The 27603-nt window shown below is 37.8% G+C and overlaps 5 protein-coding genes across 10 annotated transcripts; 2 read left to right on the top strand and 3 right to left on the bottom strand.

Annotated features, from left to right (window-relative positions):
* The first annotated feature begins 1123 nt into the window (after positions 1–1123).
* On the top strand, positions 1124–9185 carry LOC149727140 (shaker-related potassium channel tsha2-like). Of its 5 annotated transcripts, none has more exons than XM_089890507.1 (9): positions 1124–1503; positions 1725–1957; positions 2178–2389; positions 2642–3938; positions 4577–4689; positions 5143–5266; positions 6631–6752; positions 6819–6953; positions 7192–9185. In XM_089890507.1, exons 1-9 carry the CDS (start codon positions 1464–1466, stop codon positions 7280–7282), a joined length of 2367 nt encoding a protein of 788 aa, XP_089746633.1. In that variant the 5' UTR covers positions 1124–1463; the 3' UTR covers positions 7283–9185. The 5 variants fall into 5 exon arrangements, with proteins under 5 accessions (XP_089746633.1, XP_089746631.1, XP_089746632.1 ...); XM_089890505.1 differs by having other exon boundaries at positions 1182–1503; positions 2612–3938; XM_089890506.1 differs by having other exon boundaries at positions 1184–1957; positions 2612–3938.
* On the bottom strand, positions 6628–12188 carry LOC149727139 (cytochrome P450 2J2-like). Its single transcript, XM_089890534.1, has 9 exons — positions 11885–12188; positions 11094–11236; positions 10758–10860; positions 10411–10523; positions 9968–10083; positions 9478–9578; positions 9041–9185; positions 8621–8778; positions 6628–8461 (listed from the first exon to the last, which is right to left on the bottom strand). The coding sequence occupies exons 1-9, from the start codon at positions 12140–12142 to the stop codon at positions 8150–8152; spliced, it is 1449 nt and encodes a 482-aa protein (XP_089746660.1). The 5' UTR covers positions 12143–12188; the 3' UTR covers positions 6628–8149.
* Positions 12189–13012: 824 nt separating this feature from the next.
* On the bottom strand, positions 13013–17191 carry LOC149727138 (cytochrome P450 2J2-like). Its single transcript, XM_089890532.1, has 9 exons — positions 16527–17191; positions 16001–16143; positions 15656–15758; positions 15285–15397; positions 14781–14896; positions 14464–14564; positions 14212–14356; positions 13791–13948; positions 13013–13635 (listed from the first exon to the last, which is right to left on the bottom strand). The coding sequence occupies exons 1-9, from the start codon at positions 16782–16784 to the stop codon at positions 13324–13326; spliced, it is 1449 nt and encodes a 482-aa protein (XP_089746658.1). The 5' UTR covers positions 16785–17191; the 3' UTR covers positions 13013–13323.
* A 128-nt stretch (positions 17192–17319) lies between these two features.
* On the bottom strand, positions 17320–19928 carry LOC149727137 (uncharacterized). Of its 2 annotated transcripts, none has more exons than XM_089890542.1 (8): positions 19634–19928; positions 19298–19515; positions 19000–19239; positions 18735–18880; positions 18626–18681; positions 18408–18509; positions 17846–18051; positions 17320–17484 (listed from the first exon to the last, which is right to left on the bottom strand). In XM_089890542.1, the coding sequence occupies exons 1-8, from the start codon at positions 19812–19814 to the stop codon at positions 17371–17373; spliced, it is 1263 nt and encodes a 420-aa protein (XP_089746668.1). In that variant the 5' UTR covers positions 19815–19928; the 3' UTR covers positions 17320–17370. The 2 variants fall into 2 exon arrangements, with proteins under 2 accessions (XP_089746668.1, XP_089746669.1); XM_089890543.1 differs by having other exon boundaries at positions 18408–18503.
* Positions 19840–25379, top strand: LOC149727136 (uncharacterized). Its single transcript, XM_089890516.1, has 10 exons — positions 19840–20473; positions 20730–21070; positions 21450–21663; positions 21740–21862; positions 22046–22248; positions 22500–22650; positions 23336–23442; positions 23713–23896; positions 24447–24565; positions 24922–25379. Exons 1-10 carry the CDS (start codon positions 20101–20103, stop codon positions 25117–25119), a joined length of 2013 nt encoding a protein of 670 aa, XP_089746642.1. The 5' UTR covers positions 19840–20100; the 3' UTR covers positions 25120–25379.
* Positions 25380–27603: the final 2224 nt, after the last annotated feature.

The following is a 27603-nucleotide window of genomic DNA, read 5'->3' as shown; positions in this document are numbered from 1 at the left end:
CCAGCAGATTATTTTTAGTAGTTGGTTTATAACGCTTCAGCAAAGTCAACACCATCCTAAGTCAAGGGTATTCGACTTTTTAGGATTATTCGCTTTGGAACGGCGAAAAGTTGCTTTCGTACATTTCATAGCAGCTGCAGAAGCAAGAAGACGCTTTTGCAATTCGCATTTTTAGAGCAACTAGTACTGGCATGACCAGTGGCGTAAACAATATTCATTAGATTCCGCAGCTGCGGGTCACGTGAGTTGTGGTACGTGACATGCGGCCAAAGTCACATACACGCTTACGTAAAGGTTAACAACAAGTTAATACAAGCTGTATATGGCGTGTTTACGCAAGAAATTGTTTACGCAAAGTAAAATTAACATTTCTAAAAAATAGAATTATCACCATCATAACATCTCTTTTTCTGTAAAACCGTCTATTTATTAGCTTTCGTTTCAACCACAGTACTGACTTGAAAACCTGTTGTGAGCCTATAGGGGCCAGTAGCTATGTTGCCTATATATCATAACCTATCATTTAAACACAATAACGTTAATCAGATTAATTAAAATACGGAATCGGCATAAACCCAAAACTGCACGCTACGGATAAATCGTTTAATTGTTAATAAACTTATCAAGTATACAGTGTAGTTGCTAAACCTAAACAAAATCACGATCGTATTTCCATAGCTCGTGTAGTGCTGAACTTCAAAGAACATTCCAGCGGTTTAAAATCATCGAGGGAAAAGTAACCACAACGAGGGAAGTCATGCTCGAATTCGATTTTACAAGCACAGAGAGTATTTGTAGTGTAGGCAACAATAAGGAGGCTTCTATGACATAAAGACTTTAACAAGCAAAGTATATAGTACTACGAGTTACTGGTATCGTTAGTACGTAATAACTTATATTTCCTAAAGGTGTTTTTAATATTAAACAGCGCCTTTCAGCGTCGTGAGAATACGGTTATATAATTCTGTAAATATATTTGCTTACGACCAAATGAGACGACATAGAAGTGAATGAAAACATGTCTCATCTTACCCCAAACTACTATAGACAGAATAATAAGCGCATTTGATACTTTGTAGTTATTGGCAGCCAAATAGTTTATTTTCAGATACAGTATTTGGTTGCGTGTCGATTTCAATGTATAACACGGGGTATAGCATGCTAATAACATCCCCATAAAAAAGATAATAAATCATCTTTAGTCTAAATCTCAGGTGTTATGGTGTCCTACGCTGTAAAGACCCCATTTACGTAGGATCAATTATCGGTGGTTTAATAACCTTGCTGCGGGTGTTGGGACAAGGTTATTAAAAAAAACAACTAAGCTAAATATGGATTAACAATCCTGTATTCTATAATTCGGATTAGGGTAAGTTTATTTGTGTTCAAGATTTTACGTAATACAGAAATTGGAATTTGAACCGTTTAAGGTAGCGAAGCTTGATTACAAAGAAGGCGAAAGAATGAGAAAAGTGTGGCAGATATGCCGTTTGGTGTCGCAAAGTGAGCAACCGTTTGACCTGGGATTTTTTTTTCGAAAAACGGAAAGAAGTTTACGATCCTGACTTTTATTGTTTCCAGTTTGTAAAGCATGATGCGCGACGCGCGCGGATTCTGCTGTATGATGATTTTACAGGCCATGTTCTAACGCTGTTCAAAAACTATCGTTTTTTGGGAAAATCTTTTTTAAACGCAGACTGTGACAATGAGCGATAAAATTGCAGATTCGTTTCTTTCGGTCGTTCCGTCGTCGTCTTCATTTTCCAGCAGCAGTGTCCAATATCGTGACCTCACGTCGTCACGTTACAACGACCCGTCATCGGAGACAGCGTCTGTGGATAAGCAATTAAGGCTTTACGAGCTTAACATGCGTCCGAACCCGCCATTAACGACCCGTAAGAGCTCCGACGACGACGACGCCTGCGAGTTGAAAGCAAGATATTTCCGAACGAGGAAGGTAAACACGAATCCCTGTGGTGTAGCGTGCAGTAGGTTGAATGCAGCCGGTTTGCGGTGCCGTTTTATTTAGCTGTAACTACCGGTTTACCATGCATATATGAAAATTTTAGAACAGTTTTGGTAAGCCGAATTTATACTTACAGGTGTAGTACAATATGTGATTTGTGAAAATCGAGATTAATTAATATTTAAAAAAAGAAAATCAATTTCTTTGGCAGGCGAACGGGCGAAGGTCATTAGCAAAGCGAAAGCTGGTGAACAGTACCAGCTCTGTAAACTGCAACTCGTCACCTTACCCTTCCTCCACCGCCTCCTCCGGAAAAGAGTCTTCCTCTTCGGAAACTTTGTCTCCTGATGGTAACGAGGAAGACAGATGCATGATCACCTTTGGCGGTCTCAACAACGAAATCGCTAACCATGTGTTGGAGAGGTAAGAGGCGACTTTGGATTCTGTTTCGAATTTTCAAAATTATGGCGTGAAATCACTACCCTTTTAAGCATAAATGATTCATGCCCTTTTCACGTATAGAGAATTTGATTGTAAGATTTCAAATCGATCGGTAAGTATAAGAATAAGCTTGACCCATTTCATGCTGACTATTAAGGTGTTGAATGCTACGATAGTTATCGTGTCACGCATGCCTTTTGGCAGGAATATTGAATGTTCTGATATTAAACAAAGCGAGGAAATAAAATGGGCGCTTGGGAAGATCAAGTCTAGCGAGCATAAAGATGGCTTGGGAACAACTGGAGGCACCAGCAGTTACGAAGGCTCGAACAGCTACAACTTCCCCCCTATTATACCCGAGCAATTCAAGATTATTTTCAATGTTTCGGGTAAAATATTTGAGTCCGATCAGCGGCAGTTGGACAGATATCCAAATACAATGCTGGGCGACCACAACAGTAGAATGGAACATTATGACTGGAGAAAGAAAGAATATTTTTTCGATCGACATCGAGACGTGTTTGAGGCCGCGTTAGATTTTTATTCCAACAGTGGAACCCTGATACGACCTGACCATATCCCTATCGATATCTTCGTGAACGAAATTCGTTTCTATGCGTTCGATTATAAGACCCTGGAAGATTTTCTGCGGGACGAAGGCCTTCTGTTGACGGTCAAATCGAAACCGATGCCGACGGGGAAAATCAAGCGTACAGTTTGGCAATTGTTTGAAGACCCAGAGAGTAGCTGGTGCTCTAAAGTTATAACAATAGTATCAGCGCTCGTGATAACAGTATCTGTTGTGGTTTTCTGCCTTGAAACACTACCAGCTTTTTTGTCCCTAAGCCACAACGTGACGGAGGCAATACAGCCGTCGGTGAACGCTTGTCAGCACAGCATAAACAACCCACGATTCTATGGTGGGAACCGGACGTTGCAACCGACAGCGCAAACACGTTTGAAAGCAAACTCCCACGAAACAAGGATTGAGGGGAATATTCTTGATTATAAATTAGACGCACTTGTTCGTATTGTGAAATCAACCTTGGAGAAGTGCGTCGAATCGCCCGATCTTCCTGTATTGTACCGGTACACCGCCGCACGTTGTTTAATTGAGGTGGACGATGAGCGTAAGCAGCTGGAGCAGTCGCTCAGCCATCTTAAGCTGATCCGAAATATTCCGAACAAATCCGAAGAATCTAATCTTCGGCACAAGCGTCAGCGTAAAACCGAGCGAGACGCTGAGCGGTCGATAGTGAACTTAATAAACACAGGCGAGACCCACGCCAACCAAACGGGCTTCAAGCTGAACCAATCGGTCCCGGATATATTGGCAAGATTGCTTATCCGCACGTGCAAACAGCTTGACGAAAATTCTACACGTTCCCCTTACGCTTGGTTTGTACTTGAAGCAAAAATGGGAAGCCCTGCAGGTATTTTGTTTCTCACCGAAACTTCTTGCATCGTTTGGTTTGTTTTGGAGCTGGGTCTTCGTTTTCTTACATGCCCGGACCGAAAAGCGTTTTGCAAGGTACGGTATAAGCATTCTTTCATTTCCATGTGTTTAAATACCATTTAGACTGCTGCAAGTTTAATGTACAATCACGGTATACGCAATATTTTGTATACATTCCGTCGTTTAATTGCATTGGACACTTAGATAACACCCCTTTAAAATATTTTATATGAAGAACTATATTGAGAAGGGCGAGTTTCAGACATTAAAGTTTTGACAGCTCAACCTTATGTTTCGTCTTCAATCGATTTTTCATTTCACTTAAATAAAGTCAGCGTTTAATAATATCCACCTCTTAAAATAATTCCAATGCCCCACAGTGTGAAAGATAATAGTATAGTAGGATGGGGAAAGATGGGAGACCTTTAGCACATAATATCCAAATATCCTGATCGTGTTTTAAACAATTTAAATGTATTTTTGCTTATTACCAAGTGCGACGAGAAAATGGGATGAAAAAGTCTTCCATCTTTTCCCCACGCTACTATATAGAAACATATACTGGCGAAAATATTTGGCCATTTTCAAAACCAGCCCAATACAACAAAACAGCAGCTGGCCCGTTACATTTCTCCAACGGCTCGATAACCAATGTAGCGACAATAAATTAAAAGGAAATTCCGATTTAATCTTCTTTCGATTCCCGATACCAGAGCTTTCTCAACATCGTAGACGCCTCAGCCATTCTCCCATACTTCATAACGTTAATCGTTACCTCAATCGAAATCAAAACCCACCTTCGACCACAAACAGCCACAATTCTGAGGTAAGTTGAGTTTAATGTACCGCTAAGCATGCAATTTCGTATTACTGCATTGACATGTCATTGTAATGTAATTTCATAACAACTGTGAATGCAATTTATAAAAATCAAATGTATTTTGGTTCAATCCAACCAATATGCATTACAATAGCCTTGAAGTTGGATCGCATAATACCAAGTTAAAAAAATTATGTTCTTTTTCCTTTTGTTTCATAGATCTTTTATATTGATTTCACTTTTCGACAAATATAACCTTCTACATTCCAAGCGGCAAGTATGCAAGGTTTTTGAACCGCATTGCTCAAATAGATCTATAGACAATTTCACATTTTAAAAATAAAGAGCAATTTATTCCAAGTTTCCGAAGTGTAGATCCGCCACGTTTTCCCATCTCACAGGCTTGTGCTATGTCGTCACAATCCCCATTAATAATGCATAGAGCGTTTGTGTTCCCAGAACAATCCGGCTTGTTCGGATGTTGCGAATACTCAAGCTTTCCCGCTACTCCCGTGGTTTCCGCATCCTTGGACTTACACTAGTGAGGAGCACTCGCGTCCTCTTCCTTCTCGTTTGTTTTCAGGTGAAACTTAAACGTCGTGTTATATGGGGTAATATGGTTTATGATTTTATTCTCTTTTTTTCGCCCAATTTGATAGTAAACAAAGAATATTTATACAGAATTATATAGGACCATGTCCTCGCGACACCAAGAGAGCGTGTTGATTGTTAAAAACATGATCCGGAAATATAGGATTTTTTTGCTAACAGTATCCATCTTACCCCAACACATTTATTGATGTATAAAAAAACAACAGATGTCTTTGACAATTAATGGTAAAACATCATCTTCCGTTTGTTTTTCTAACGCATTTAAATTCATTTCCGTTTTTTATTAAAAAGAATGTAAAATCTCACGTTTAAAGTTTTTACATTTTCAAACGCCATGTAAAAAGTAGCTATGGTAACAACAATGAAATCAAATCAGTTTGATATTGCATTGTGATGGTGTGCCTATAATAGAACTGTTAATCTTCAAAACTTACGACGCGACAATCGCCTGTCGTCGCTTATAAATATGGATTATTGAATTATCAGCTTACGAGAATTACACACACGTTTATAGTTATGTTTTCCCCTATTTGACATATACAGAGTGAAGGATGCGACGGCCAATATATCAATATTTGCGCTAAAATTATTTTTGGTGAAATATACGTCTACAAATACGGAAATAGTTTTTTAGTATACTGTGTGGTCAACCAGAATGCTGTTAGCACTTTAATTCCATATTTCTTGATTGGATACAGTTATATAATTCTGTAATTATATCTTAGTTTACTACCCAGTAGGATGAGAAAAATTTTCCCGCCTTACCCCAGCCCATATTGTATTATACATTTTTAATTCGTACGACATTCGTGAAACAGATGTCAGGTTTTGATTAATCGTTCACTCCGTTTTTTTTTTTTTTAATTTGAACTTAAAAATGAGATGGGTCGAATGAGTACGTCGTTTGTAATTGCAAACCAATTGGATGTGTCACTCTGAGACGTGCCGCAGTGCGCAAGCCGCCTTTGGTACAGAAACAATCGCATTAAATATTAACACGCTGTCATAAAGCCATCTCGCTCTGCACGAGATAACATCAATTATTAAACTACTCAAATTGCTTCTTGTGCAAAAACAATGCGTGGATAGCACTCCGACGCTCATTGCTGTGCCCCTGCCCATTTCTGTCAACGGCTGAGCTGTAAAGCCCCGGCGTCTTAAGTATTCTTGTGCAGACGGGCGGCGTGAATTATTCATGCTATTTTGGCCGAGCCCTTGGCTCTTGTCGGAGAGCAATAAATTCAAGGGTTACACTCTGCAAATTGGGAACGAGGAATTAAACGTAAACCGCTCGACCTTCACGCGGGTTTTAATTTTATTTATTGTACTCGCCAGATGGTGCTAGCGATCCTTTTTTCAAGCATTGTGTACTTCGTTGAATATGATGCACCCGGAACGCAATTCAAATCTATTCCAGATTCTTTCTGGTGGGCTCTTATAACAATGACAACCGTGGGGTATGTAATAACAATAACCCTCCCCCCCCCATATACATTAGCTAAACATTTGTTTCAATATTTTAGGTACGGTGACGTCGTTCCTATAACTGTATTTGGCAAAATCGCCGGCGCCGGTTGCGCAATTATGGGAATTCTTTGCATTTCGTTCCCTGTCCCGGTGATCGTATCAAACTTTAATTATCTTTATAATTTGGACAAGTAAGTAGTGTTGCCTGGTAGTCGATATGTATATTTTAATTTATATTCTACCATGGTTATTTTAATATATATATATACTACTTCAATATAAAGAACAAATATTCTGTATAGCACCATGTACACATTATACACGCAAAATCACAAAAAATTATAATTAAAACTACCTAAAATAAGTACAGATCAAAACTATAATAATATTCAATAATAAAAAACTACTAAAACACACCATTACTTACAGAGACGACTGCAAACTTGTACCCGAAGACATCATGGGTGACAACCACATATTCGAGCAAAAAGATTTTAAAACGGTCGACAAGTTCCAATAGGAAAATTGAGCAGCTTTTTGTGTTACTTATAATAAATAAACTAAACTCAAAATCCGGCTATGCTTTAAGGATTAAATGATATAGTAGGGTGGGAGAAGATGGGACCTTTTTGTTTAGTTTTCTCTTTCCATTTCGTAGTAAACAAAGAACATTCAATGAATTATAAAACCGTATCCTCACGACTTCCACAGGCCGTTGTTAATTCCTTAAAACACGATCAGGCTATTTGGATATTATGTATCAAAGGTGTCCCATCTCCCCCCACCCTACTATATAGTAAGGTGTTAGACCATAAGCATCAACTTACACTGTTGAAACTTTTAATCTTGTAAAAACGTTTAAATGCAGTTCTACATTAAAGCAAAGTCCAAAAATCATTTTACTATCTTAACTGTTAACATTCTTCATTTAAACCTTAATACGTTCTCACACGATCAGTACAGTAAAGTGAATTGTAGGGCGAAGTTAAACCTAAATTGCACACAAAAAGCGTGCGTTTCAAGCGCACGCGGCGCATTGTAATAATTAGTGTTTCAAGCTAGACGTATAACACACGAAATTGAATAATAACACTACCTCTGTGTATAACGCCCGGGCACATCAATTAGAGTGTCTTTGTATATGTTGGAATACTATGGTCTTAAAAATACAAGTAAGGAGAATTATATGTAGGAGGGAAGACGGGTCACCATTAGCACATAATATTCATATTAACAACGGTACTAGGAAGTCGTGAGGACACAGTAACGATGTCCTAATTTTCCCACCCTACTATATGTTGAAACTTTGTAAAAACACTCAATGAGAATCATCTATATATGATATTCTATGTTAATGTTTAGAGATTTTTATAGCAAATTCATATAGTTATCTTTCTTTCATTATAAGCGGGTACTTATGCGGCGAATTAACGATACCAGGAGAGCATTCTAGAGGCGGGTTTGGGTCTTCAGGATTCGGAAGAACCGTAAACTTTTGTAGAATAGAAACCAGAAAGAGAAATATTTCCGTTCGTGCCAAATTTTCACCCAAACAATGTCTGGCACCGATCGAAAACGGAATGACTCTGTTAGACATGATCAAGTTTCCTTCTTCGTCCAGGTGTCTTTCAGGTTTGAAAACGTCGGGTTCGTTCCAATACTCTGGGTCGTTGTGGACCCACCAAAGGTTAGGAATGATCTAAATCGACATGGAACTTAATTGTTAACGAATTGATGTGTTATATAGCGGTTTACATTTTACTCTGACAGTACTATATGTTTTAGACCTGATTTCCACATCAAAACTAGTTAAAACCTGCATGTATTCAAATATGGATAGCATCATGTATTATTATACCTGAGTGTTCTTTGGTATAAAGTATCCCATCAATGTAACATCCTCAGTATTTCGTCTTGGCACGCCAAGAGGCGTCGCTGTTCGTATTCTATAAGTCTCTTGAAGGACCGCTTTAGTGTATGGTAGTTTGGTGTCGTAACGAACAACTCCGTTATGCCCTGTTTGTAAATAATATACGTTGTATTTATTGGGCTAAGTTTTAAATATTTCATGCAGAAGTTGTGTTTAGGAGTAAATAAATAGTCGGCTAAGAGCATGTGGTTACAAAAGACTTAAGACTAAGAGGTGGTATTTGCTTTATAAGTATAAAAGTAATTAAAAAACTTTGTTTTTTGTGATAATAGTAAAAAGTGCTTACAATTATGACGGTTGCATGCGTAAACCCATATACATATATACGGTCACAAATCTTTACATCACCTATAACGTCGTCTATTTCTTTATGCACTTTATCCTGAATATCAGGGTTAACAATGAGGTAAAATAACGCCCAACGTATGGTGCTACTACTCGTTTCGGTTCCAGCAGCGAAAAGATCTTTTAAAAAATAACGTAGTTGTGGTTTCTGTGAAGAAATTGAGTATTGTTATAATAATAAAGGTAATAAAATGTTATAATAAGAATAACTTTTGCATAGTAGGTTGGGGGGAGATGGGACACCTTTTTATTTGATTTTCTCGTTCCATTTGGTAGTAAATAAAGATCCTCACGACTCACATAGACCGCAGTTAATGGGATATTATGTGCTAAAGGTGTCCCGATTTCCCCCACCCTACTATGTAATAACAAAGAAATTAAATATTATAATAATAGTAATAACTTTTGTATATAGTAATCTTAAAATACAGTTGACTTACAGAAAAGTCTTTCATTTGATTCAAATACAAATCAATCAGATCTCTTGGGTGGAGACGGTCATGTTGTTGCTGGTGTTGTTCTATCAAGTTATCGAACAACGCTGCAATAATTTTTACCATGAAATGAACGAACGAATGATGTAACTTATTGGCTCATCCTCGTATGATGGGCAAAATAATTGTAACACCGCTTACGAGTTACCACACATGTGTCTTTGTAGGTGAAAACTTTTTTTTATGTTTTTGTATTGTATTGCTAATTACTTAGAGTTTATAGACAACCTATAAGCAACCACTGGGTTGGAGCAAATGCCGTTAAGTTTCTTGCCCAAGAATACGCCCACAGTATAGTGTAGCAACCACGAGCCTTGAACCCGTAACATCATGGTAAGAGGCAGGTTCAAATGCAGTTTAGCAAAAAGTATTGTATCCTATTTCATAAATCGTTTATTTCGTAATTTACATTCTTCTCTTCAACTAAATGTTTTACCGTTTCCCGCTTTGAGTCCATCTTTCAGGCTTTTCATGTGTTTTTGAGTCTGCGGAAAGAATCGACACCACGGAATAACCGACAGCAACGAATAAATCAAACCATCTTTCCGGAACCTGTTTGGGAAATTATTGATAGCTTTAATATTTCCTATTTTTACATGGCATAGCATATGCTATATTTTCGGTGAATTTAACATTCGATTTTTCACACCGCATGCACGAAAATAAATACACCGTTAAAAAAATATGCAAAATTACACATGAGTCAGCTCCTGCGGCGACACACACTATAGGACCAGGTTTTAGGTTATATAGTTCATCGCACAAAAATAAACAGACAAAAAACTTTTAATATCTTTTTAACGACTTTGTTGTTCGACACACGAGGATAAAACGATTACATACATGCATTGCTTTATTTATTTATTTATAACTACTCACCCTTCCACCACAATTGCAGCATATTTAAGCAAGTTTTCATTTCCTTCTTCATCGCATCTTTCTCTTATGGTGATTCCGTTGATCACATTCGCTACAGACAATATCAAGTCGTCCTACATTGAATGGTTAGGTATTTTATGTTACTGCACTATCTAGTAATAAACAAAGAAATTTTACAGAATTATATAAACATATGCTCACAACTCTGAACGAGCGGTTTTAATTGTTAAAACACGATTAGTTGTTAGAACACGAGATATGGGATTTTTTCTAACAGTATCCATCTAACCCCGCGTTATCTTTATATGTTTTATACCCAAAGCACAACTAGATTCCAGCATGTATACCTCAAGTATAAATGGTTCTTCATTTTTTGAACGAATAACGTGGCAAATGTTTTCAGCTTCCTCTAAAACACGCTGCTCGATTGTTTTCCCATACATACCCGCTCTGAAAAATTAAAGAACATGTTTGCAACTTACTTTAGCTAATATTTCACTGTTGCGTGATGTACAGTGGGGTGGGTAAGATAGGAATGTTTTATTTTGTTTTCTTGTCCCATTTAAACCCTAAAACCACAATCAGAAAATATGGGAAATAGGTGCTAACGTGTCCCATTTTACCCCACAGTACAATGTATAGAGACAAACGTTCTTAGGTCACAAAATATTGTTAAGTTTTACCCAGCCAGAGCTCTTGTGCCAAACTTTCGATGCTCTTTCCATTTTTCGCCGTCAATAAAGACCATTCCCAACCCTTCGCTCGCGAATTCAGTGAAGTACGTTTTGAAACGTCCGTTGAATTTCTCTCCTTTCTTGATAAATGCCTGTGTAGTCAATGTAACATGATTCATGTTTCGCTAATTTAGCGCCAATGAAAATACATAAAGGCATAACGCCCACATCAGTCATTACTATACATCGCCATGAACGTTTTTGTTCAGAATGGTTAAAACAAAGATAATTGAGGCTTTAATGACTGCTGAAAATGGAATAAAAGATTTAACGTTTAGGCAAAGTAAAAAGCCAAAATCGTAGCCCGGGAAATTTAAGTTTAATATCTAAAATTTTATTCACACACCACATAACATGATGTTGACTGTTTAAGAAACACCAAGAACGTGCTATACATTGTAATCGAAATTCTGTATTTAGCCCGACGACTCAATAAATCGGTTTTAATAAATTTTCTTGAAGTGACGCATTTCCTATTATGATATAGTAGGGCGGAGAAAGATGGAAGACCTTTTCCTTACTCCCATTTGCTAGTAAACAAAAAACATTTACAGAATTATAAAATCGTATCCTTACGTCTCCCATAGACCGTTGTTAAATATTTAAAACACGACCACAGTAGTTTGATAATATGTACTAAGGGTGTCCCACAGAACTATATATAGCAGTGAACAATACCTCTTGTAGCAATAACGCTTTTTGGTCACCATTTAAAGAAGGCTTACCTATCATATTCTTACCTCTTCTATGGCTTCATAACTGTTGAGAATCACGGTTCGATGATCGCCGAGTTGTACAGTAATGATAGGTCCGTACTTTTTTGACCACTTTGTGAACGTTCTTTCCGCTAAAGTTTCCATAAACGGCAAACAACCAAGGAAAGGTACACCCATTGGTCCAGGCGGCAGATTTTTGTACTTTGGTGTTAGCCATATATAAAATAGCAGCAATGCAATAGCGAATAAAGCTAGATTGGTAAATGTGAGATAATCTAACATTTCGGTTTTCTAAATCTGTTTGAAAGAAATCAAAACTTAACTTAGTGCATTAAGATTGAATTGTAAAACTCAACTTAGTGCATAAGATTGAATAGTCTGCTTACGTTTTCAGCTTATACAGGAAACTGTGTATGGCCATCTGCACGAACCAGTCCATAAGCACAATTCAACTAACTACACACAAATCCTGTCTAGTTAGTTGACGCAATTAGCTTGTGTCCTTTAAAAATCTCGTGATTTTAAGACGTACACATACAGACTGCACTGGTTTGAACTCAACCAACAAACACTAACCTCGTTACCTGGCCAACCACATAGTCATAGCATAGTAAAAGGTAAAGCGTCCGCCAGGCTTCTCTCGGTTTGACGACTTCTTTGTTGCACGACAACAAACGACAAACAGAACTGTAAACTGAAACGTTTTAAACGATTTTAGAACATCGTGTAATTAGGGTGGCACTGAATTTTTCGGGCTATAAATAGCAGGTCTGCTGCTGAAACTATTAGATTGCATTAGTCTTTGTGCTGCCTCATCTTTGAACTCGAAATGTCCAACTTTGTTTTGTGATTTAAAGTAAATCAGGTTTAAATACTTGAAACAATAGCAACACCAGAGAACAGTTTTTTACAAAACAATTGAGAGGTTTTGAGCATCCTTTCGTCTCTTAATACCTGCATCCTTTCGTCTCTTAATACCTTCTCACACGATAGGTACAGTAAAATGAATTGCAGTGCGAAGTTAAATCTAAATGGCACACAAAAAGCGTGCGTTCCAAGCGCACGCGGCGCATGCTGATAATTAGCGTGTCCAGCTAGACGTAGAGAACACGAAATTGAACCATACAACAACTAGACATAGAAAACACGAAATTGAAATATATAATCTTTGTATATATTGCCCGAGCACATCGATTAGTGCATTTGTATATGTTGGAATATTATGGTGTTAAAAATACAAGCAAGGAGAATAATATGTAGAAGGAGGGGTGAAGACGGGACACCATTAGCACATAATATCCAGACATCAACAACGTTATTTAAAAGTCGTAAGGATACAGTAACAGTGTCCCATCTTTCCCACCCTAATGTATGTTAAAATTTAGTAAAAACACTCAAAGAGAATTATCTATATTTGATATCCTATGATAATGTTTAGAGATTCTTACAGCAAGTTTATATAGTTATCTTTCTTTCATTATAAGCGGGTACTTATGTGGCGAATTAACGATACCAGGAGAGCATTCTAGAGGCGGGTTTGGGTCTTCAGGATTCGGAAGAACCGTAAACTTTTGTAGAATAGAAACCAGAAAGAGAAATATTTCCGTTCGTGCCAAATTTTCACCCAAACAATGTCTGGCACCGATCGAAAACGGAATGACTCTGTTAGACATAATCAAGTTTCCTTCTTCGTCCAGGTGTCTTTCAGGTTTGAAAACGTCGGGTTCGTTCCAATACTCTGGGTCGTTGTGTACCCACCAAAGGTTAGGAATAATCTAAATCGACATGGAACTTAATTGTTAACGACTTTTTGTGCTAACGGTTTTTATTTTACCCTGACAGTACTACGTGTTTTAGACCTGATTTCCACATCAAAACTAGTTAAAACCTGCATTTCTTCAAATACGGATAGCATCATGTATTATTATACCTGGGTGTTCTTTGGTATAAAGTATCCCATCAATGTAACATCCTCAGTATTTCGTCTTGGCACGCCAAGAGGCGTCGCTGTTCGTATTCTATAAGTCTCTTGAAGGACCGCTTTAGTGTATGGTAGTTTGGTGTCGTAACGAACAACTCCGTTATGCCCTGTTTGTAAATGAAATACGTTGTATTTATTGGGGTAAGTTATAAGTATTTCAAGCAGAAACTGTGCATAGACGTATATACACAAATCGGTTACAAAAGAGTAAGAGGGTAGAAGTAATTTATAAAAAAATCAAAAGTTATTAAAAAACAACTAATATTTATTTGCTATATATGTTAGTAAATACGAAATAATCCAAAGTTATGACGATTGCAAACGAAAATCAATTTAAATATACAGTCCCATGACTCCCATACCATTTTACCTATAACATCGTCTATTTCCTTGTGCACTTTATCCTGAATATCAGGGTTAACAATGAGGTAAAATAACGCCCAACGTATGGTGCTACTACTCGTTTCGGTTCCAGCAGCGAAAAGATCTTTTAAAAAATAACGTAGTTGTGGTTTCTGTAAAGAAATTGAATAACGTTATGATGTTAATAATAAATATATTAAAATGTTATTTTATAATAATAACTTTTGTATATAGTAATCTTAAAATACAGTTGACTTACAGAAAAGTCTTTCATTTCATTCAAATACAAATCAATCAGATCTCTTGGGTGGAGACGGTCATGTTGTTGCTGGTGTTGTTCTATCAAGTTATCGAACAAAGCTGCAAGAAATATTACCATGAAATAACGAACGAATGATGTAACTTGTTTTTATCCTCGCGTGGCGGTGCAACAACAGTCGTTGTAACACAGGCGTTCTGTCCTATACATCTTGTGCCCGCTATGAGTTATCACACATGCATCTTTGTGGGTGAATTTTTTTGTATCAGTGACAGTTCAGAGAACGCATTATAAGGACTACTGGGCTGTTTTCTTACCGTTTCCCATTCTGAGTCCGTCTTTCATGCTTTTCATGTGTTTTTGAGTCTGCGGAAAGAATCGACACCACGGAATAACTGACAGCAACGAATAAATCAAACCATCTTTCCGGAACCTGTTTGGGAATTTTGTTTTACTGTTTTTCTTATTTTAAAATACAGGACATTATCATATATTTTACCACATACACAAAGAGTAAAAGACAAATACTATATAGTAGTGGGGGGGAAGGTGGGACACCTTTCAACTCTATTTTCTCGTCTCATTTAGTAGTAAACTAAGAACATTCAATGAATTATAAAACTATATCCTCACGACTCCCATAGACCGTTGTTAATTGGTTAAAACACGATCAGGATATTTGGATATGAGGTGTTAAAGGTGTCCCATCTTCCCCCACCCCACTATATGACTATATTTTTAACGACTGACGTTGTGTGCCCCGCGAGGATAAAACGATTACATACATCCACTTATTTATTCATTCATTAATCCCTGCTCACCCTTCAACCACACTTGCCACATATTTAAGCAAGTTTTCATTTCCTTCTTCATCGCATCTTTCCTTTATGGTGATTCCATTGATCACATTCGCTACAGACAATATCAAGTAGTCCTGTAAATGGCTTTTTAGTATAGGTTGAGGTATAAGATTATCCAGTTTATTGTATCGTCCCATTTGCTATTAAACAAAGAATATTTACAGAGCTATTTAACCATATCCTATAACGACTCAAAACGATCGTTTTTAATTGTTAAAACACGATTAGGAAATATAGTGTTTTAATATGTGCTATAATTGTATATCCATCTTACCACACAGTATTTTATATCTTCGTTTTATACCCAAAGCACAAAAAGAATGCAGGTATACCTCAAGTATAAATGGTTCTTCATTTTTTGAACGAATAACGTGGCAAATGTTTTCAGCTTCCTCTAAAACACGCTGCTCGATTGTTTTCCCATACATACCCGCTCTGAAGAATTAAAGAACATGTTTGCAAACTTTTTAGCTAATATTTCACTGTTGCGTGATGTACAGTGGGGTGGGTAAGATTGGAATGTTTTATTTTATTTTCGTGCAATTTTTTTGTCCCATTTAAACCTTAAAACCACAATCAGGAAATATGGGAAATAGGTGCTAACGTGTCCCATTTTACCCCACAGTACAATGTATAGAGACAAACGTTCTAGGTCACAAAATATGGTTTAGTTTTACCCAGCCAGAGCTCTTGTGCCAAATTTTCGATGTTCTTTCCATTTTTCGCCATCAATAAAGAAGATTCCTAAACCTTCGCTCGCGAATTCAGTGAAGTAGGTTTTGAAACGTCCGTTGAATTTCTCGCCTTTCTTGGTAAATGCCTGTGTAGTCAATGTAACATGATTGATGTTCCGCTAATTTAGCGCCAATGAACATACATAAAGGAATAACGCCCACAGTCAGTACTATACATTGGCCATTTTTATTTGGTCCGACGACTCATGGCTCGATTTTAATAAGTTGTCTTGAAGTGACGGATTGCCTACTATAATATATATTATGGCCCGCATAATGTAAACTGATTATAGGATCGTTTACTATTAAAAGTCTTGTTTTGTTGCTAAATCACCTTTGTTTGTTCTCTGGCTTTCAACCATTAACTAGGTCTTGTGCCGTCGACGAGCGAAAACAAAACTGCCTGTAGCAATACAGGTTATCGGTTTGCGATCACCATCCAAAGAAAGCCCTATAGTCATATTCTTACCTCTTCTATGGCTTCATAACTGTTGAGAATCACTGTTCGATGATCACCGAGTTGTACAGTAATGATAGGTCCGTACTTTTTTGACCACTTTGTGAACGTTCTTTCCGCTAAAGTTTCCATAAACGGTAGACAACCAAGAAAAGGTACACCCATTGGTCCAGGCGGCAGATTTTTGTACTTTGGTGTTAGCCATATATAAAATAGCAGCAATGCAATAGCGAATAAAGCTAGATTGGTAAATGTGAGATAATCTAACATTTCGGTTTTCTAAATCTGTTTGAAAGAAAATATAGTTTGTAGCGGTTGATTGTGCTATTCCTATAGGCATTCAACGATTACGTTTATCAAAACTAAACTTAGTGCATTGAGATTGAACAGTATTAGTCGGATGTCATAACTATTAGTAAGGCGAAACTGTGTATCTGCTTACGTTTTCAGCGTAAAAAGGAAACTATACGTCCATCTGCATGAACAAGTCCATAAGCAAAATACAACTTACTACAAACAATTGCTGAGTGTATCTAGGTATTTGACACAATTAGCCTTTATCCTTGTGATTTAAAGTGTCCAAATGCAGACTGTACTGGTCTGAACTCGACCGACAAACAGTACACTTGATACCTCAAACCTGGCCAACCATATAGCACAGAAGATAAAGCGAGAGTTCACCCGGCTTCTCTCGGTTCGACGACTTCTTCGTTGCTCGCCAAGAAACGAGAACTTCTTCGCGTAACCGATCGCATACTTAACGGGCCTTTTATATTATATTACACAAAAGAACTTTAGACTGGAACGTTTATAACAGTATTTAATTAGGAGTTAACGATTTTAGAACATCGTTTAATTAGGGTGGCACCGAATTTCTTGGGCTACAAATAGCAGGTCTGCTGCTGAAACTATTAGATTGCATTTGTATTTGTGCTGTCTCATCTTCGTACTCGAAATGTCCAACTTCATTCTGTAATTTAAAAGGAATAAGGTTTGAAAATCCAATAGTTACAGATAGTTACACCAAAAAAATAGTCTTTTATAAGATCGTTGAGACGAGTTGAGAAAATCCAGTTAGAAATCGTAAATAATATAGTAGGGTGGGAGGGATGGGACACCTTCTCATTCCATTTTTGGTCCATTTGGTGGTAAACAAAGAACATTAAAAAAAAAACTGTATCTCACAACTCCCACAGACCGTTGTTAATCGTTTGAAACACGATCAGGATATTTGGTGATCCCGACTTACCCCACCTTACTATTAGAGATAAAATCATATGGGCAAAATTTATTTGCTGGTGAAGTATTTCGTTACAAACAGTTCGTTATACTTCGAGCATTTCTTCTCGATTTTGGACCGTGGTTGAACTATTAGGGGTCAAAGTAAGGTCAACGTTGGAGTCGGTGGTCAAAGATGATGACGCGGATGAATATCCTGGCGGAGATGTATCCATGACGTCATTGGGTGAAAGGTCATAGGTGATCTGTAGCTGTTCCGTGTCAAGTCGCTGACGTAACGCAATAGCTGAGGATTCACCTGTAATAGTTTGAAACTCATTACCTCGGCCCCCTCTAACCCTGAAGTTTCGCAGTCAAGGCTTGTCTCTGCTACCATGTATTGTGGGCGTATGTGTGTTTGTGCAATACAATTGATGGCAATAGCTCCAACCTATAGTGGATCTTTATAGTTCGTATTAATTCTCAACCATACATTAAAACAAAAAATAATCGCTATTAAAGTTACATAGACGTGGTAACTCGTAAGCGGGCACAAGGTGTGTGAAACATAGCACCCGTGTTACAACGGCGGTCGTTGACCCTGTCCAAAGTTAGCCCCATCACGCAAGGGTCATTAAGTTACATACCGGCAAATATTGACCACTAGAGTTTTACCTAACTGGGCGATCACACGATTCCAGTCTTCTTCAGTCTTCACCACTTCACCGTACGCTGGGGGCGGTGTGGGTAGTCGCTGGGGTGAACATGGGTCTGGAACTGAATATGTTTTAGATTAAATACACACTTAAGCATAAAACACAACTGTTGTTGTGTTATATATACAAAAGCTGCTATATTTGTATTGAAACAAGAGCAAATCATTGAAGTCTCACCTTCAGGCGAAACATTGTCTTCTATGCCGCAACATTGGTTACCCAGATCCACTGTGCTGAAATAATTTGATTTAAGTTTGATTAAATAATTACCATGTATATTTTTTACCTTCGTAAGCACTTGTAAACGAGTCCACTAAACACTGTACCGAGCACCACTGTCAGTACGATCATGGAAAGAACTTTCATGATTTCCCTTTCACGGGAATGCCTGGTGTTTTCCCATGGTATTACAGCACTTCTTCCGCGCGTTTGCTGAATAAAAAATAGCGTGTTTTGTCATGACCTTGTAAACTGCTGCAGACGATAATTTTAGGAAATAGAATTTGCATAGTTTCTGTAGTTTAACTCTGGCTGGATATGTATAGCCTTACCAGTATTTGAAAAGTTGCAAAAAATCCCTTTCGAGTCTCTGATTCGTCGCTGTGGAAATACAAGAACAATGTCGAGCCAGGACTTAAACTTGTGATTACAGGGGGCACTTTGCTGCCACAGTATGTGCCCCAGTCTCGGCGCATGCGCGATCTGGATGACCGAAATGTGCGAAAGCTTTGTTCGACCCAGAATTCTTCAAACACATAAACGTAGTCGTATTCGCAGCTGATTTTCTCATTCTGTCAATAAAAGAATAAAAAAAAACGTGCAAACCAGCCATGTACCATAATAACTTACTAAATCGTCTTCAATTCCCTGTTCAAGTCCAAAATTATCGAAAGTTAATTTGACATAGAAGCCAGCAGGGGCAACGATTGACCACAAGCACGTGACGTTGTTGTCATAGTGACCAGGAAAGCCTGGACTTGTAATGTAACCAGACTTCTTTCCTTTGAAAATTTGTGTACCACAGTTCGATTTGAAATTTTCATCATCCGTTTTTTCAAGTGTTTTACCTTGTAACATAAGAATTTACTGTAACGACAGAAATGTGACTGTATTTTCGATAGAAATGCACTTTTAAAAGTGTCCATAAAACATTAATAAGTCCTCAGTACAGATTAAACAACTTACTAGTTTGAATAGGTAGTGTGGTAGTTAAAAACGTTGTATCTTCTGGTAAATGTGATATCTCTTCTATTTCTTGCGACCGCTCAGCAGGTATTCCGAAGTTAGTACTCGTAGAATTGTTTTCGATACCAAACGCCGAACAGTTAATGCCGCCCCATATCAAAACAAAGCAGAAAATGTTCATATTTAAATAGCTAATGTTACACCAGTTCTAACATTAGTGCTACGAATACATTTTCCCTTAAAAAACATCGTTTCAGATTTTAGAATACAAATAAATGGTACCAGTTTACTATACATTAAAACAACATTTGGTTGCAGTAATTTGTAATTTGCATTACATACTGAATGTTCTCTTATGCGTTCATAACGCAGGTTTTGAGGTAATAATGCGTGTTTGAATTGGAGTCCAAAAAACAGAAATTTTAGAAGAAAATTTTTAACCTGGGTATACATGGCTATCAGAATGCATGGCGTTGTGGTGGCCATGTCGTTCAGCTGTTTTTCAAGTTTTTGCCCTGCTGTGGTTGTGTAGCGTACAGCAAGCGCTAGGCGACGTGTGCGAGCCAAGTAACGGAACCCTTCTCTTCGACCGGTATACGAGTGAACTCATTCCGCCCGAAAGAAGGTTTATGCTTTTTGCGTCCGACACCTTAGGAGTAAATTCCAAATCTGTCGAGACTTTAGATTTTGACCATGCTAAGTGTATTGAAGCAGGAAATGAAACAGTAGTAATACGTCCTTGCAACAGCAGCATCGTATCGCAAAAGTGGTACCAGCTTCATAACCAACTTGTCAGTATACCTATCGGCAAATGTATTGCAAGCGAACCGAACAATTTCGGTAAGTACATGCTATCAGTTAACCCGCGTAAAATATGTCTGTATACTGTGGTAGTATTTCTCTCGCTGCCTCTTGCCTCGCCTGACTAGCATTTCAGCGCTTTGAATTCCTGCAGCTCGCGCCGAGTAATCAACGATTTTCTTGTGTCGTGTTGTACGCAGTTACCCGTTTAGTTAGTAATGTTGTAGTTTCTATGGTATAGCGTTTACTTTTGGCGGTAACGCATTATCGTTCATTATATATGTAATTATTTCAGATACCGATCTTCAGTTGAAGAATTGTAGAACGGGCCAACCAAGTCAAGAATGGTCGTGTTTGCATCATAACAGCACAGAAGTATTGTTGTCAAGCGCTGGACGTTTCCTGGCTGTCAGCTCTGGTACTGTACATACTGTGGACACGAAACCAGCAAACTGGCGATGGAAAATTGCGGACAATTCTGGAAAAGTACTTGAGAAAAATCCGGCCGCTAAAAGGTTATGTCTTACTGCAGCATCGGCATGTCCTTTTCCAAAGCAAGGTGTTCGATCTTATTTCGTAACATCTGATACTGCACTAGCAAAGGTCATGCACCCGCCAAAGGAATTGGTTCTAAAAGTAGGTTGGCAATTTGTATTATTCTTATTACTACCAACTAATGTACAAAAGTGCGTCTATTTCTTGTAGTTTCAATAAAAGTATAGTATGGTGGGGGAAGATGGGACACCTTTTCGTTTAGTTTTCTCTTTCCATTTGGTAGTAAACAAAGAACATTCAATGAATTATAAAACCGTATCCTCACCACTTCCACAGACCTTTGTTAATTGTTTAAAACACGATCAGGCTATTTGGATATTATGTATTAAAGGTGTCCCATCTTCTCCCACCCTACTATATTACAAAGAAATAAACAGAAGTTGCACAAAATGGAGAAATATATGCGGATGCCGGATATACACCTATAGTATATTGTAAAACTAACAAATTTCCAATTTAGCACTTGGGCGACACCATCAGGATGTGTTATGCTGTTGGAAACAACATTCTTGCTGTATGCCCATTGGGTTTCGTTGCTCTTGGTTCCCAAACCAAACAACACCAAGAGAAAACTTGCTTGGCTGGGGGTGTATGGTCAGAACAACAACCTTTACATTGTGTTAGGCGGAGCTGTGGGCGACCAGATGAAGGCCATCATTCAACGTTTATCGCAGGTCTGTGTGTTTTAGGGAAGAAATGACATAGTAAATGAGTGAACGTACTTATATATCTTTGCGTTTTTTTTGGCAGAAAGGGGCTATCTTTATGGCGACGTTGTTCACTACACATGTGATGCGGAATACATCCCAGACCGATCATCACGAATATGCGGACCGGACGGAAGATGGTCAGGTTTTGCTCTTTACTGCAAACGTGAGTATCACCGATAAAGGGTGGGAAAAAAGGACGTGTTTTCATTCCTTTTCCCGTCTCCTTTGGTAGTATACAAAGAATATTTACATACATATATAACCGTAACCTCACGACTCTAAAAATAACGTTTTTAATTGTTAAAAACACGACTTAACCTACTCATCTAGAAATACTGTCCTTCAGATTCTTGTCAGTTTTATTTGACTGGTAACTCTGGAACCGTGACGTCACCAAATTACCCTCAACCGTATCCGGCTTCAAAGAACTGCGAGTGGAAAATAGAAGTAGAACAAGGTCTTCGAGTCGTCATCTGGTTTCGAGACTTCTTCATTGAACCTGGATCTCCCTTTACTGGAGATTGTCGGCACGATGTGTTTTATATAAATGTAGGTAAACTCTGAGATATTATTATTATTTTTTGTGTAAAATCGATAACTCAGAGGGTATAAAGTCTAATTGCAAACTAAATGTATAAATTTTTATTTATTTTTTATGAAATTACATACTCTTGAAATATATTTATAGTCGCAAATCTTGAAAAACACGGGCTATTTATACTACACTTGAAAACGTATCCTACCAGTTAAAAAGTTTTTACAATATTCAATAAGTTTATAATTGCATTCTTCCACTTTAGGACACCATAGGTAACAAAATCAAACAATTTTGTGGTTCTTTGTATCCCGAATCATGGATTGCTGCGAGTAATAAAGTGAAGTTGGTATTCTGTTCAGATGTTTCGGGCAATAGTAAAGGTTTCAAGATCGACTACACTTCTTGGAATAGTAGTAAGTGCTACAAACCACTTTGCCCCAACTTTAGTGCATATATAGTGTATATATGAAAGTGCGTTTAACAGGATTATCACACGGTTTCTTATTGGTTAGAATTGTTTAGTATATTGTTCTTGGAGATTATACTTTTACTCTTTCTTACAATAACACAAATACGGGTTGAAAACAACACTGTAGCGATTTTCATTGCGTTAAGCCCGCTTATAATTATCTGTTGCACTTGCGGGTCTCAAGTGTGGTATTTCGAAGGTGGCATTTAATGCAGTCTCGGCTTTTCTTAATAAACCGCTGTATTCAACTATAAGAGAATAACAATGGAGTCATACCAAAATCATAGTGGGTAGTTGTTTAACCTGAAGCTATATATGAAAAGTTAACATGCAGGCAGTTGTTGATAGGATATTGTGCTCAGGTATATTCAGTCTAGCTTTGTGTGTACCTCACACGTCATTAACCATAGTATCAGTACATTTAGTTTAGCATTGATAACTACACATTTCGGTATTCTTATCATATGGTAACTGTAATGCGGTGGTTTGTAACCTAGATACAGTGTAGCTTATTATTTTATAGTTTTCCAGAAACTTTAAAGGGCTCCAGTTTAAAAACCGTTAGCACTTTTAAAACATACACAAGTTAGTGGGTGATACATTTTAGTGTTTCTTGTGTCACGTGACAGGCATGTCCGCCAATCCGGTTGCACCAGTTCGAAACGGGACTTTCCCAGACGAAGAGGACAACTCGCATGTCTACATAGGCACTGAATATGCAAACTACTTTATTGAGGTTTGTGAATAAGCATTAATATTATATTCTGTGTATTCCTATTAAGTTTAGTAATGGGTTACGAAGTATTTGTATAAGTTTGCGTGTGTGAGACGCCAAATTATTTAAGAAGGTATATTAACATCCTAATGAAGTTTTTTTGGTAAATATAGCAAACATTGGAATAGGATTAACGTTATACATATGCTATATATAGGGAGCCGAAAAATACGATTTACAATAAAAATGCTAATGTATAACAGAAAACTTATCTTATTAATTTTAATTAAGATTGTTTATGGGGTACTCGTGATATCAGCCATCTTCCTTATCGCGATGCTCATTGTGTCGCATTTCTTTAACGACATCCGGACACGAATACATCCGGTATCCCCCACTTCCTCAGAAGAGGACTTTTACGATGAAACGGAACGTCATCGCCGTCTCGCTCAGCGGAGGATGACAACTATGTTTGGTAAGATCTTATAGTAAAGATTATGTCGTTTGTGTAGGAAAATGTAATATGAATAACACATTAAAACATATGTAATGGGAATAAAACATGTAAAAATATGCGATATGGGAAAAGCCTGTGATAAAAGCTTGTCGATTGAACTAGTCATATAGTAGAGTGAGGGAAGATGGGACACCTTTTCAGTTTGTTTTCTATTTCGATTTGGTAGTAAACAAAGAACATTCAAAGAATTATGAAATTGTATCCTTACAACTTCCACAGACCGTTGTTAATTGTTTAAAACACGATCAGGTTATTTGGGAATTATTTGTTAAAGGTGTCCCATCGTCCCCCACCCTACTATATATGAGCATCATTTGATAATGTGTTCACTTTTACCTTGTGTTTACCCAGAATTGCTATCATGTAATACTGACATGCTAATTTATAATTAGCAAACGATTTTCTTCAGCACATATACTCAACAGTCCGCAAAAAAGTAGCCCAGAAGAATTTAAAATGTATATGGTATAGTATATCTTTAAACTTTGTTGTTTTTTTTTTATCCCAGATCCCGTCACAATTGCTCCGAAAATTACGTCGGACGGTGTCTTCGTTACACAGCAATGGATGGCAGATATTGATTCTATGAGCTCACACTCGCAGGGTTCTGTTATACTCAGTGAACCAGTAAGTATCCTGCATGAAGTTGAGTGTGAAAACGGTCAAAGCGCCAGCTGTTATAATGTCTAAACAAAGCGAATAATTTTACAATATCCCAGTCTCTAGGCATAGTTTACTGAAGTGACTCAGCATACTATGCTACAGGTGCAAAAAATACCAATTTTCTGGTCAATTTCAGTACAACCATGTAACAGCCTATATTATGAACCTTTATACAAGCCATAGATTTCGCCAGCTCGACCAATTTAGGCTGTAAATTAAGGCGGCGGTTTAGGATCCTATTATATATTTATGTCTATTTATTGCACCTACAGATAATTTTAATTTATGTCAGTAGAAAATACATGTTGTTTTATTTACAGTGTCTGGATAGACAACATTTACCCAACGTTGTGCCTGAAACCCAATCTAATCCTCTTCCTGTCAAGATTCAAATAAGCGACGCCGATAACAAAGATTTATCAGAAATTAAAGAAAATCGCCAAGTATCCAAGCCACCTGAAAAGGGAAAAAAGGCCGCCGGTGCTGGGGGTGTACGCTTTAGCATCAACGGGAATTAAATCTCCCGCCCGGGTCTTCGGGGCATTCTTTGCCGCAAAACCCAACGGCAACTTCGGCGGGTGTGACTCCTGCGACTCCTACATATAAATCAAGTATTTCTAAACGCTGAATAAACCATGGCAGGTGCAAACCTCGACGAGAAAGCTTGATGAAGTAGCACGTCGCTTAAATACGAACAAAGAGGCTTTTGCGTATCCTTCATGATCGTACGATAATTGTTCTACCTGGGTGTCCAATAAACACATGCGTTTGAAATAGACGTGGATTTGTTCGATGCCAAGAAAGTGTTCATTGCGAGCCAGAAAGTGAGAAAAATGTTCGTTACCCTAACTTTCCCGCGCCTCTGACCGTTTTTCAAAATACCGGACTAAGTCAAAGGTTCGTGCGTGATGTTTTGCAAAACACACATTTCTTGTTTATGTTTTAAAACGCTCTTCATTAGTGAGTAAGGCGACCTGGGCCGAGCCGGGCGTCGGTCGGTCACACTTCGGCATCAAGGGGCTTATCTCGGTGTCAGTGACCCAAGGTGACCTCGGCTGCGCGATAAGCGAACGTGGTTTGGAATTACGGCAACAGAAACATAGGGATTATTGGGATTTGCTGGACATGCGGGGGATACTCGTAGCGGTGGTCTTTTGGCTGAGTAATATGTACCGTTAAAACTTTGCGCGCATACCTGAAAAGTACCGTATTTGTACAGTACGTATGTTGTTCACAAACTACCTGGTTATCTTATTTCTATCAGTCCATTACTGTCGGAAAGGCTCATATAGCTCTATGGCGTCCCGGAAAAGCCTCCTGCACGGTTAAGCACGTTTTCAGGGCACGCTACAGGTATCCAGCGGAAACGACATCGTTAAAATTCTTCAGAATCAAATCTCTGTTTCCGTGCTTCAATCAAACCCTTGATAGTTATGGTGTGTCTTATAATGCTGCTGAAGACTTTTTGTGATGGGCTTGATACTATTTTTTCAGATGTATAATATTCGGACAGAAATCTATTTATTTATACCAGGGGGCATAGGTTTAAGCTCTGGGGCCAAATTTGTCTTTAATTTGACAGTCGACCATGTGTGGCGTGTGAGTCACCATTTCTAGCACAAACAGGCAACTAAAAATTAAATTAGGTTAATGCAATAATTTCTTAAACGTTGGGCGGGTCAGAATAAAGGGCTTTCAGGGCTATAATTTGCTAACCTTTACTTGCGCATATTTAGTAGACCGCTTAACTGTCGGGTAAATAAGATACCGCGTTAGCATCTAAATCTTATATTTCCCGATCGTGCTTTAAACAGTTTTCAACGTTTTTAACGTCGCAAGGATACAAATTCCGTAAATATTCTTTGTTTACAACCAAATGGAAAGAAGGAAAAACAGGACAAATATACTTCCGACCCTATTATACCACTCAATATGCGATATTTGTTGATGTAACTTAATCTTTATTTACATTTGCAACCAATATGCATCACCATATGCTTAGTAAGGTATTTAAAAGGGAAACTGGAGCCGCCGATCAGTCTGCAGCCATGGAGTAGCAACCATTTCCGTATTTGCTTTAAACTCAAGGTAAATCGTGATTTAACGCCCGCTTTGAGGTCATTGGATGTCTCGTATGGTAAAACGATACTGTACGCACCATTTGCGAGGCACTTCAACCTTTTTTAAAGTTATTATTATTATGAAAACTATTAAAAACAAGTGCATTTCAATGCACCTAAAAAATCATAATCCGTAATACCATAATTCATATTAGAGATACGTTAATATTTATTCAAAGTTCTACAGAAAATTGGGTACACTGGATACAGGTAACAAATGAAATAACACTTCATTGTATCTTAACATTCTTTTGTACACGCACTTATTTCAACGGTCATTGTTAATTCTGTTGTTTTGCCCTTTTACAAATTGTACAGACACGTCAAATCAGGAGAGATTTCCATTTAAGGGCATTAAGCCTGTTAGTCAGTTAGCCAGGTTTAGAGGATGTATTATTTACACTTGGAGTTCAAATTTACGCCGGTTACCGAAATAAATATACAGTTTAATAAATGACGTCATTTAGTACGAAGGCAGTCATTTCCTGACTCTCGGGTTCGGTATTGTGACGTAACAATGTATTAACAGTTTTCTTTTACAATGTAAGAATACATAGTTCCATATAGTGACGTAACAATGGTCAATTGTTATTGAAATGCGCCCAAATTCAAACATATATTTTCATTACTTTGTCATAGTAAGTCTTTACATTCTGTTGATTTGTTTCCAGTGAAATAATGAATTTAAATTGAACAAATTTGTCAGTGGTAGTTTAATAATTTATGTCGAAGCGAGGTAGGAACAACTTTAGTTATTCAATTGACCAATCGCTCCTGCTTTGCGCTGCTTTGGTCGCTAAAATCGGTGAATGTAATTTCTATAAATAGCAGCGATGTCTCATTTAAACGGTTTACAGAGTGCTCCTTTTGAAATGTTTTCCA

The sequence above is a fragment of the Ciona robusta genome, chromosome 12 (assembly GCF_009617815.1).
Source record: "Ciona robusta chromosome 12, ASM961781v2".
Lineage (NCBI taxonomy): Eukaryota > Metazoa > Chordata > Ascidiacea > Phlebobranchia > Cionidae > Ciona > Ciona robusta.
Note: the sequence above shows the minus strand (reverse complement) of the source record. Positions and strands in the feature narration are given on the sequence as shown.